General features: G+C 42.8%; 1 protein-coding gene across 1 annotated transcript; it reads right to left on the bottom strand.

Moving 5' to 3' along the window:
- Window positions 1-638: 638 nt before the first annotated feature.
- On the bottom strand, window positions 639-10897 carry LOC311235504 (GTPase IMAP family member 1-like; the record flags this gene model as incomplete). Its single annotated transcript, XM_084322972.1, has 6 exons — window positions 10784-10897; window positions 10211-10306; window positions 10009-10059; window positions 7940-7990; window positions 4007-4057; window positions 639-1426 (listed from the first exon to the last, which is right to left on the bottom strand). The coding sequence occupies exons 1-6, from the start codon at window positions 10872-10874 to the stop codon at window positions 639-641; spliced, it is 1128 nt and encodes a 375-aa protein (XP_084179098.1). The 5' UTR covers window positions 10875-10897.
- Between the last annotated feature and the right edge of the window lie 427 nt (window positions 10898-11324).

The raw sequence follows: 11324 nt of genomic DNA, 5'->3' as shown, positions 1-11324 counted from the left end.
GCGAGCACCTTGCCCACTGCGCCACTCAGCCGCCACAATTTTATTATATTTGATCAATTTTTAAAGTTAGGTTCTTATAAATAATGAAAAGATAGAAGGGGATCAGTGAGAGAGTGAGGGGCTGGCCTATGTTGAAAAACAAGACTCCAGCAGACTGCAATAGTAAGCCCATAAATGCGGCAACACAGCGCTGTCACAACAATATTACACTATAACAAAACAAAATGTAACTGACCAATATACACAAGAGTTAACCAAAGGCATCCGCGGTATGTCCAAGAGTCCCATACAAAGTCCAGGCAGCAGTAGTGAATTCATGTGGACAGAGACAAACCCACAGAGTGACAAAAATACCAGAGGCAAACCAGTAACCCGTGCACTTAAAAAGATTGTGCATTTAACACTTGAATGAATCTCCCCCGATGTCCGTCCTCACTCACATACATAAATGCCTCACGCATGCAGGCAAACACATACACAGTACACACACAGTGCCCCCACATACAGTATGCATGCAAACACACGCACACACACACTTGCATGCTACTTTCTCACATACAGTACAAGGCTCCCTCACAATTGCAAGCAAACACACACACACACGCACACTCACACCATCTCCCCCCTCTCTCCTCCATTTAAACGTGTCCCAGTTTCCTAGCCAGCGCAGAGGCCATGTCGGCCAGCAGCTCCTCCACGACATGCTCCTCCCTCCTCTGCAGCTCGTGGCTGAAGTGGCCCCTCAGGGCCCTCATCTCCACCACTCGCTCCACCAGCCGCCTGCACGTGGCGCTCCGCTCCTCCGGGGGGCAGTCTGGGCCGTTGTCCACCAGCTCAGCCCTCTGGCTGCAGAGGGACAGAGCCGTCCTCAGCGCTCCGGTGTCTACTTCCAGCAGCCCTGCCAGAGAGCACCCCTGACCCAGACAGTCGGCGTAGGTGAGCACCGGGACTATGTGGCTTGCGACTCCGCCTCCATAGAGCTCCAGAGCGACTCTTATGGCCTCCGCAACGTCCTGGTCGACCCCTTCGCTAGAGTATGGAGCTCGGATCACCAGCAGGATGGCGTGGGGTCCGGGGCTGGCGAGCCGGAGGCTCCTGAGGGCCTCCCAGGCTCTCTTACTGGCCCCCAGCGATGGCCCCAGCAAATCTGGGGTGTCAACTAGTGTCACCTCCATGCCGTCTATCACCGCCCTTCGTTGGGTGCTCTCCGTCAGGGGAGGTATAGTTGCCCCAGCCTGGGCCGCTTGGCAGCCCAGCAAGCTGTCGGCCAGTGAGGTACGTCCCCCACCGGAGGGCCCCAGGAGGATCAGCCTCAGGCTCGGCTCTTTGAGACTGTAGGGGGTGGAGGAGTTGGGGCTTTTGGCCAGGGGGGCGCTGCTGGTCCGGGAAGACCGATCCATATCTGGGGATTCATCTTTGATGGGCTCTGGAGAGAAAATAAACATGGAGTAGATTATTATAAACTTCCTGATGTGAAAGGGCAGAGGTCCAAAGGGTGATGAAGAACGATGGCACAGTTGAGGATTCTTTGATCAAAAGTATGTTCCCATAGAAAAAGGTGAAAAAACTTTAAGTTAACTTTAAATGTAAGACTTTTTAATACCTTTTTAATACCACTTAGAGCACAATTTAATACAAATTTCATGACCATACTAGCAAAATAAAGATTATAGCGACACTGAACTGGCGGCTGCACCAAGCTCCTGGTCGCCCCACAGAAAACGACTTATCATATATTTAATATTATTTCATCTTCACACAGCCGGGCTGCTCCCCCCAAAATGTAATATCTGTGCAAATTAAATGTAAGACGTTTTAATACCTTTTAACACCTTAAATCGAGAATTAGGAATTTTATACTTTTTTTTTGTATTTTATTTTTTTATTATTTTTTAAACAAACGCATGAACAAACATGACAACACACGATAAGATATACAAGCATTAGTTGTCAGTGCACATCCAATGAAATCACATTTTAGTTAATTGTCTTATATAGGATATACCCTTAATACCTGTTATCTAAAAACCTACACACATATGCTCCAGCTCGTACCCCCCCCTTCCGGACCCCCCATTGGATAATCCATCCATTTTCCCTCGCTCCTAACCAGACATTACAATTATATGCTAGCTTTTATTTTCTCCACCACTTCTAACCACAATGTCATTTTGGATTCATTGAGACCCAAAATTCTTGCTGTAGATATTTCTTGATAGATCACATCAAGATATGTAATAATCCAGACCTTTCAGCAAATTTTTTCCGGTTGGAACCATCGTGATGCTATCAGCTTTTTAGCCACTGTGATACCCGATAAAACCAATCTCTTTAGCTGTGGATGTACTGCACACTCAAAAACATCATTCAGCAGTAGTACAGAGGGGTGTACAGGTATATTCCAAGTTAAGAGATTTGATAGTTGCTGGGTCACCTCTTTCCAGAATATCTTAACTGGTGGGCAGTCCCAGTACATGTGCATAAATGTCCCCTCGTCCCCATTTGTACATAAGGAGCATTTGGAGTCTTGTATAAGACCCATTTTTTTCAGTCTTATAGGAGTCAAGTATGTCCTGTGAATATAGTTAAGATTGATTTGTTGATGGTCCGGGTTCCTTGATGTGAATCGAATATTTGCCCAGGCTTCTTGCCAATCAAAATCACTTTCCAGGTCTGGTATATCCCTCCTCCAGACGGAGTCTAGGTGGAGGGTTTCATATGAGGACGTTAGTAATTGATGATAAAAATCTGAAACAAAACCTCTTGATGTCTCTCTTTCATAGAAGAATTTGTGGTATCTGTGGTGTACAATTGGTATATTTAATGGAATTTAATACTTTTTAAGACTATTTATTACCCCGCTGATACCCTGTATGAAGACAGAAGACTTTTCACACTCACTTCTGCCGTGTTGCTGCGCAGTGTTCACCGACTCTAGCCACCACATGACATTGGTGAGTGCTCCTAAGTATGGGAATGAATGAATGAATGAATGAATGAATGAATGAATGAATGAATGAAAACTTTATTTAACAGATTGCAGAATGGGTACAATACAGTATGGCTCAATACACACAACTGTTAAGGGGATGCAGACCAGAGAAAGACTTTCGTCTTGTTTACATCAGGGTCCCCCATTTTCAATTCATAGTGACATTTATGACATACACAACATACATGACATACAGATACAGGTATATAGTACTGTTTAGGGCTGGGCAATTCATCAAAAAAAATTGCAATCTCGATTCATAGACCTATGCAATCTCATTTCTAAGTTTTTATATAAAAAAGAAGTTATAAATATATATATTTTTAAATGATTTTATTGAAGAAATAAGAATCGTGATCTCAATTCTTAGAGAAAAATCGTGATTAACATTTTAGCAAGAATCGCCCAGCCCTAGTACTGTTACATTTGTGAATTGTGACATATACGATTATGCAAATATACAGTGATGTTACCCATAGATCCTAACAGAGAATATATACATAATGGGGAGAAGACTGTACATTAGGAGGGGGTGGGCGGGTGGGAGAAAAAATATACATACGGTGGGGAGGAAACTGTCTATTAGGAGGGGGTGGGGGGGGTTGGACATTTACGGTGGCCAGTTTCGAATTGCAGCCTCCCATAGGTGCTCTTTAAGAGCGGTTTTGAATGTGGGTAGGGATTCACATCTTTTTATGGCTGTGGGTAGGGCGTTCCACATTGTTGTGGCATAATTGCGAAATGTGTTTAGTCCCTTGTTTGTGCCGAATCTGGGTTGCACATGATTTGTGGAACTCCCTCTGGTGTTGTGGGCGTGGTATTCACTGACCTTTGGGAAGTATTTCGACATGTACAGTACATGGGAGGGAAAGTGTGTTTTGGGAAAGTGTGCCATACAAAAAAGAAATCTATGAAAAAGTGATGCACATGAAAGACGGGAAAGGATAGTGTGGCAAACAAAAAAAGAAAGGGATGAAAGTGAGGGAAAGGAAAGGAACACTGAGGTAAACCTACCTGCGATGGTCTTGATGACGACAGGCAGCGACCTGAGTTTAGAGAACACGGCTGATGACGCAGGAACAGATTGGAACAGTTAACGTGGGCCATTTACTGTTAGAGCAAAGGTTTAACGATATGAAAATTGGCAGTGGTTTGCATGATTTGGAAGTAGAACCCGCACACCGAGGTGTCATTTAGACCAGGCATTCTCAAAGTACGACCTGCGGGCCAGTGGCGGCCCCTCGGAAGCGTTTCTGGCGGCCTGCGATGATTTTTTATTTTTTTTACTATCTTTTTTCCCCCTCCTCTTTTTCCGATTGTTCTCCCATCCCACCGTTAGTCGTTATGCCAATTCCCAACTCCCTTCCTGGTTGTTGCGCACCCCCCCTACTGTTGGTCCGGGAGGCCGGAGACTATCACATGCTATCCTCCGACACATGCGCAGCCAGCCGGCAGCCAGCCTGGCAGCTCAGATTCTCACTGGGAGAGTGTAACGTGTGGAAGGTCGCACTACCTCCCTCCAGATCCTTCCTTCGCTGAGCAGGCGCCCCGACCGAACTGTAGGAGTATTTTTCTGTTTACAACGCCCAGGACCCACCCATCAGCTTTCCCACCCTCTAATACTGCCAATTGTATTAGTACGGACGACCAGCCAAACTGAAAACAATGTGAAGAGCTGGGATCGAACACGCGAACCCAGCGTCTCCAGCATTGGTGGTGAGTGCCTTGCCCACTGCACCACCTGGCCGCCCCCGCGATGAGTTGTTATGGTGTATATTGTGCATGCGTTATATTTGGTCCGGTTCCAAATCAGAATCAGAAAGCTCTTTTATTGCCAAGTAAGTTTGCACATACAAGGAATTTGTTTTGGTGGTTTGGTGCAACATTAACTCATTCAACGCCAGACCCGATGATAGTCGGGTTAATTCGCCGACCGTTCAGCGCCAATCACGAGTATAGTCGGTTTTCGTTATTTCTTTTATTAGCGATATCCATTCATTTTCATCCATCCAGCCTGATGTTATCATTGGGAATGGGTCTGAGCTAGGGCTGGGCGATATGGCCAAAAACGTTATCGCGATAAAATTATTAAATAATTTTCATATAATTCGATATCTATAATTATCGTCGATATAATTTCTGTCAAGTTTAATTAACTTCTTATGCCCGGCGCCGATGGACGGGCTATTAATAGACTTGTTTTGCTGCTGCGAATGTCTCGAGTTGATGTCGTCATCAGTCCGCGCACGTTAGCAGTTAGCCAGAGCAAGCGGTGTATCCATGACAATGTACTAACTATCACCATAATATACTCCGTTCCGCCCCAATACATTGCAACGACGTCCACCGCATACCCCACACTACTCTAACCGTGGCCTCAGAATTCACGCCACACACCCACTCGGCACGTAAACTATAAAATAGCGGCGTGCAAGCTAATTATCCTAGCCAGCCTTGTTTCTAATGTGTTGTTTTGCTGCTGTGAACGTCTCGAGTTGATGTCGTCATCAGTCCGCGCACGTTAGCAGTTAGCCAGAGCAAGCGGTGTATCCCATGACAATGTACTAACTATCACCATAAAATACTCTGTTCCGCCCCAATACATTGCAACGACGTCCACCGCATACCCCACACTACTCTAACCGTGGCCTCAGAATTCACGCCACACACCCACTCGGCACGTAAACTATAAAATAGCGGCGTGCAAGCTAATTATCCTAGCCAGCCTTGTTTACTACCCAGAGGCAGAGGTAGCGGGTCTCCTTCGCTGTCGGCCATCTCCTTCACTGATTGGTTGTTAGTGCGTGTGCTCATATCCAAGCTTGGAAAATCGATATATCGAAACTTTGCGACCACGTTTCATGTTTATTTCGAGGAAATAATTTATCGCGATAGTTATCGTTATCGTTTTATCGCCCAGCCCCAGTCTGAGCTCGCAAAAGGGCAAATACCGCCTACGCCTTCCATCTGGTAGTACACTCCATTAGAAATGGTGTAGTTTCTTTTCTGGAACGATCCGAGCCGTGCGGGTGGGGTTTAAATACTCAGGCGAGGTAGGCCTATACAACGATGGCATGGAACAGTAACCCCGCCTGCCCGTTCATGTGTAACGCTCTGTAATGTGGGATGGACCTCCACAAGCAGTATTTGGAATGGCGATCAGATAATTGGATTATTTCTTTTGCATTACATCAGATACCAGGTAAGGACTCTATATATAAAATCTTGCGTTGATCTGATATTTATTTCTACCGCAATCACGGCTGTGTGTGTGTGTGCCGTTGGGTGCAGGAGGGAACTGGGGGAGCCTCGCGCTACGAGGGCCATTTCATTTTTGCATGAGGAAGGATAATAATGATAATCTAGCGTTGATTTCAGGAAGATTCGATAATCAGGCGAAACATGACAACGTGTTTAGTGTATTCCACTAAAGGGCTATTATCACGTCTTTTCCTGGGATTACTAAGAATCACCAAAACTATTCATATTCAAAACGGTATAAAACGGAAATGCACGGATGAAAAAACAATCTGTTTTGTGCATGTTGACTGGAAGCAACTCACTGACAATCGACGGGTGTATTAGACCCATAGATATAATATAAGATATATTTTAAGCACTCGCAAGTGAACAAAGCGCCCCATTGACTTACAGTGCTGGCGTAATAGCGCCTTCTGGTGCCCCGACCTGTGGCGCAGAATGAGTTAACAGAATTAAAAGGAAAATTAAATGGAATATATAAACTAAATTAGAATAAAAGTACAATAGAATATAATATAGGACAGGGCTGTACAATTGTGCAGGATTTAGTAGTAGAGTATACACTAAATTAGAATATAAAATACAGTGGAATAGAATAGACTTCATAGAACCATTCAAGATTCAAGATTGTTTATTGTCATGTGCACAGTTAAACAGACAGTTTGCCGTACAATGAAAATCTTACTTTGCTAGTCCACCCTTCACACAAAATCACACAATACTTAACTAAAAAAATGTGTTTACCATCCTACAACATCACCCAGTACTGTGCTTTTAAGAAGGTAAAACAGCGGCCCCTGGGCTAAACTGTCAAATTAGGAATGACAGCTTGTTGAAAGCTTGCTAGGCTAGTGGTTGCATGGCAACTAGGCATATCGCGAGTCATGTATGTTTCTTGGGTGGCCCTCAATCCAATGTTGACTCCATAAATTGGCACTCAGTCATCAAAACGGTGAGAACGCCCGATTTAGACGTATCTATTGAACAACTATGACAACTTTTTGACCCACCATGGATCTTTGTCAGATCGTAAAGGATCGATATAGAGGTCTAAATTATATCTCGGTCTGCGGATTCTACTTCCAAATCATTTATCGCTGTAAAATAAACCACCACGACCAGTTCAAAGGGGCATTTCAACAAAATAACAACGCTGATGTGTTTCGCACACAATCTAACACATATCTCACAACGGTAAACAGTCTTGCACAAACCAACGACTCGCAAGATATTGAGTTAATGAGTTTCAATTTGTCCTCATGTGATGTCATCCAAGGGAATCTTTGTCACAATTACAGCTCGGTGAAAATAAATAAATAGCATAGTCTAAAGATTTATGGAGGGATAGTTAGTAGAATATAGACGTTTGTAAATTGATTTATAGACAGTGAATAGTTCTCAACTGCTGTGATTGCTGGGACAGAATAATAATAATAATAATAATAATAATGTGAAATACCCCTTTAAGAGAGTAAATACTAACCGTACTGAATGAGAATATTTACTTACCCACGGTAAACGTCCAAATACCGGACAACCACTTGAATAAGGTCTGTATGCCTGAAATATGAAGAAAAATATTCAGCGTCAATCCTCTAGTCTTATAATATAACATACAAAATGTCTGATTAGTTCATAAAGTAACAAAGATTCTAGAAATTTAAGAATAAATATTATTTCATGTACCACGGACAGTTCCAACAATACGGCTCACCCAGCTCCATAGGGATGACAGGCCTGAAACAGATAAAAAAAACGTCATAAAAAAGAAAAGAAAAAATAATTACATTTGATTTAAATTCACCACCTACTGTATATCCAAAGGTGATAATTATATAAGGTTTAAACATTGTAACACAAACATCTGAGAGGGAAGAAAGCCTTGTGTGGAATAAAAATTATGTAACTGTAATTGTGTGGTGTTTGTGATACTCACCCAATGTTTGCGTGGTTATTGGGATTTTAAAACAATAAAGCCACATTATTGTAAAAAAAAAAAAAAGAAAAAAAAAACATACAGATGTCAACTTTATCTATATTACAGGCTATCTAGGACAGCATGGATTTCTAGATTTACCTCTGCTAGATCACATTTAGCAATACAAGTGCTATTTGTTTTTCTGTGATAAGAAAATAAATCCCATAATCAATATGAATGGAATACATCTTGAACAAATATAAAAGAAACAAGGTGGAGGCAGACAGTAAAGGTATAGCGGCCTCTGGCTAGCGGCGACTAGCGGCCTCCAGGCTCCAAAACAGGGGGCAGCGACGGCTGCCAGACATTGACCTTGGACTAATAGGAACCCAAGGAGGACAATACACTACCTGAAGCATACTGCACCTTATGTGACACTGTGAATATATATTTCATTTAGTTAGATAGTTAAATTATATTGACCAAATTGTTTACACTGCTGTGTTGTTTTTTACTAACTGTACCTCCCCCCTTCCCCCATGCTCAGTATATTTGTACTGTATTTATTTCTGTATATTTTATTTCATTCTTATTCTATTTTACTCTACTCTTATCCTAGGCAACTTGATTGATTTGTGTTATTATTCTAATTTGTGACCTGTCCTGTCTAAATGTTTAAATGTTGAGCGATTTGCAGTGTCAAATTTCCCACGGGATAATAAAAGTATTTCCATTCTATTCTATTCGTATAGTAAACTTTTGTTTAAATCTTACCATGTTTACTTCTACAATTGCCACACTTTCTACCATGTATGCAATATAAATTTTATTTATGTTCTCCACAGAAAAAATGTATAAATAAAATGAGGCCAAGGCCAATGTGTCTCTTACTAGTTACGCTGCTGGCCAGTATGACTGATTAGTTATTACCATAGTGTCTTTATACCTGTTTCACTGTACATATTAATACTACAACTCTGTACATCTGATTAGCACTATTACTAATTTATATATTTTATACCCAATTTAATCACCTGTACATTGTATATTACTATTACACTTTATTGTTACATTTGCAATCTGGTTGGATGCCAAACTTATTTCCGTTATTATATATATTATTATACTTGTGCTGTATATTGACAATACATTTTAATCTAATCTAATATTGAACAAATTATTAATTGCATTATTTCCTTTTATTAAACATTGAAAACAGGTCCCACAGACCCAAACAACACACAGGGGTTAAGTCTAAAGGCTTAACCCTTTCACTACCACACTACAGAAGGTTAACCCTTTCACTACCACACTACAGACGGTTGGGTTAACACTTTGTCGTGTGGCAGTGAAAGGGTTAACCTTCTGTATTGTCGCAGTGAAAGGGTTAACCATTTTGGTAGTGTGGTAGTTAAAGGAGGGGAATACCACCCATTTTAAATATTCACATATTCTCTGATTTCTAGCTTTAGTAGAGTGGTGCATGTTCACAAATACTGACTGAACTGTCCTGGGGCACAGGAAGAACATGTTTGAATGCTTAAAACGGTTGGCATCCTCCTATTTGAGAGTAAACATGTCTTGAAAAAGGTTCATCTTAACTATTTAACTACTATAAGCTGTTCGTAATACAGACAAAAAAACGACTTATTGTTATTTTGGAATAAGGAAAGGGTTATACTGTCATCTCGTCAAACCAAGGCCCTTGACCTTGACCATAGGAGGTGTGACAGTGGACTTATGGACTGGAGTAGATAGATAGAAAACTTTATTGCCATTTCAACACATGGTTGATTGGGATTTGTCTTGGAGGTGACCTCCTGACTACTAAACCCACCAGTGAGAGCGCAGAAGATACGGATGGGCCATCGGATCAGCGCTGGGAGAGCTGCAGAGGAACAACACAGTTCAGTATCACCAAGAGACAACATCTCTATAGTTCGTTTATTAGACACGCAATGTAGCTGGTGTGTGGAAGGGGGATCTGTCACACAGAATAATGACAAAACACAAGTTCATTAGTTCAAAACAGGACTGACCCTGTGAGAATCTGTAGAGGATATACCCCACTACAGTTAGAATTCCAGTCAGGACGGTGTTGAAATTCAGCCCAATGAGTTGGTTCAACCACAGACCTGGGGGGGGGGGGAGAGAGAGAAGGGGGGGGGGGGGGGGGGGTTGTGAGAGAGAAGGGGGGGGGGGTTGTGAGAGAGGGAGATAGAAGGGGGGGGGGGGTGAGAGGGAGAGAGAAGGGGGGGTTGTGAGAGAGGGAGAGAGAAGGGGGGGGTACACAAAGACAGTGTAGCAAGCAATGTTCACAACTTACACAACTCTTACATTTGACCCAAATAGCTTATCTGGGGAGGTAAAAAAAAGAAATCTAAAAATAGCCAAAGCCTACACGAAAACAATAGTTTTTGAGTGGTGTGTTCATTGTCCAGAACTCACTAAAAACTCAACAAATACAATACAAGTAGCCTACAGTTCGATCGTCACGATCCAATGACAACAACGCAATTAGACATAATACTGCCACAAGTGTGGTCCATCGGAAAGTAACCACCCAGAATAAAACGTCCGAAAAGACAACGGCTACTCTCCATACTCCTCACCTGTAACGGGATTGTCAGACTTGTCTGTCCCATCTAGGCAGTAGGCGGACTCGGCGGTACAGGCGCTGTCCACTTTACAGTCGCACTCCATATTCTTCCTCCATCAAGTAGCACCACAACACAAGACTACTGTTATAGGCCCCTCCCACATTCCGCCACGCGGAACTACTTACCTGTACGTATATATCTGTGTGTACAGGCTGTACCCGCATAGCTCAATACACTACACAGGCCAATAGGGTCCAGCTGCAGCGCCGTTGAATCCTCTCAAGGGGCAAGCCTGTGGCAGCCACGAACTGGCGCTGTGTTATTGGATTGATTGATTGAAAATTGTATTAATGTCCTGGCTGTACGCCTTGTTTCGAACTGGTTATGCTTAGGCCCTCTTTCGAAGTCGGTTATGCTTAGAGTTTGGAATCAGAGCTGGTGGTCTATCGCCCTGCTCTAAAGCATAGCTGTCAACCATCCCGTTTTTGCCGGGATTGTCCCGTATTTCAAACCTTCATTTCCGCCGTCATCCTGTTCCCGTATTTTTCCTGTT

The sequence above is a fragment of the Notolepis coatsorum genome (assembly GCF_963971535.1).
Source record: "Notolepis coatsorum genome assembly, chromosome: 10".
In the NCBI taxonomy this organism is placed as follows: Eukaryota; Metazoa; Chordata; class Actinopteri; order Aulopiformes; family Paralepididae; genus Notolepis; species Notolepis coatsorum.
The sequence above is the reverse complement of the archived record's forward strand: the minus strand, read 5'-3'. Positions and strand labels throughout refer to the sequence as shown.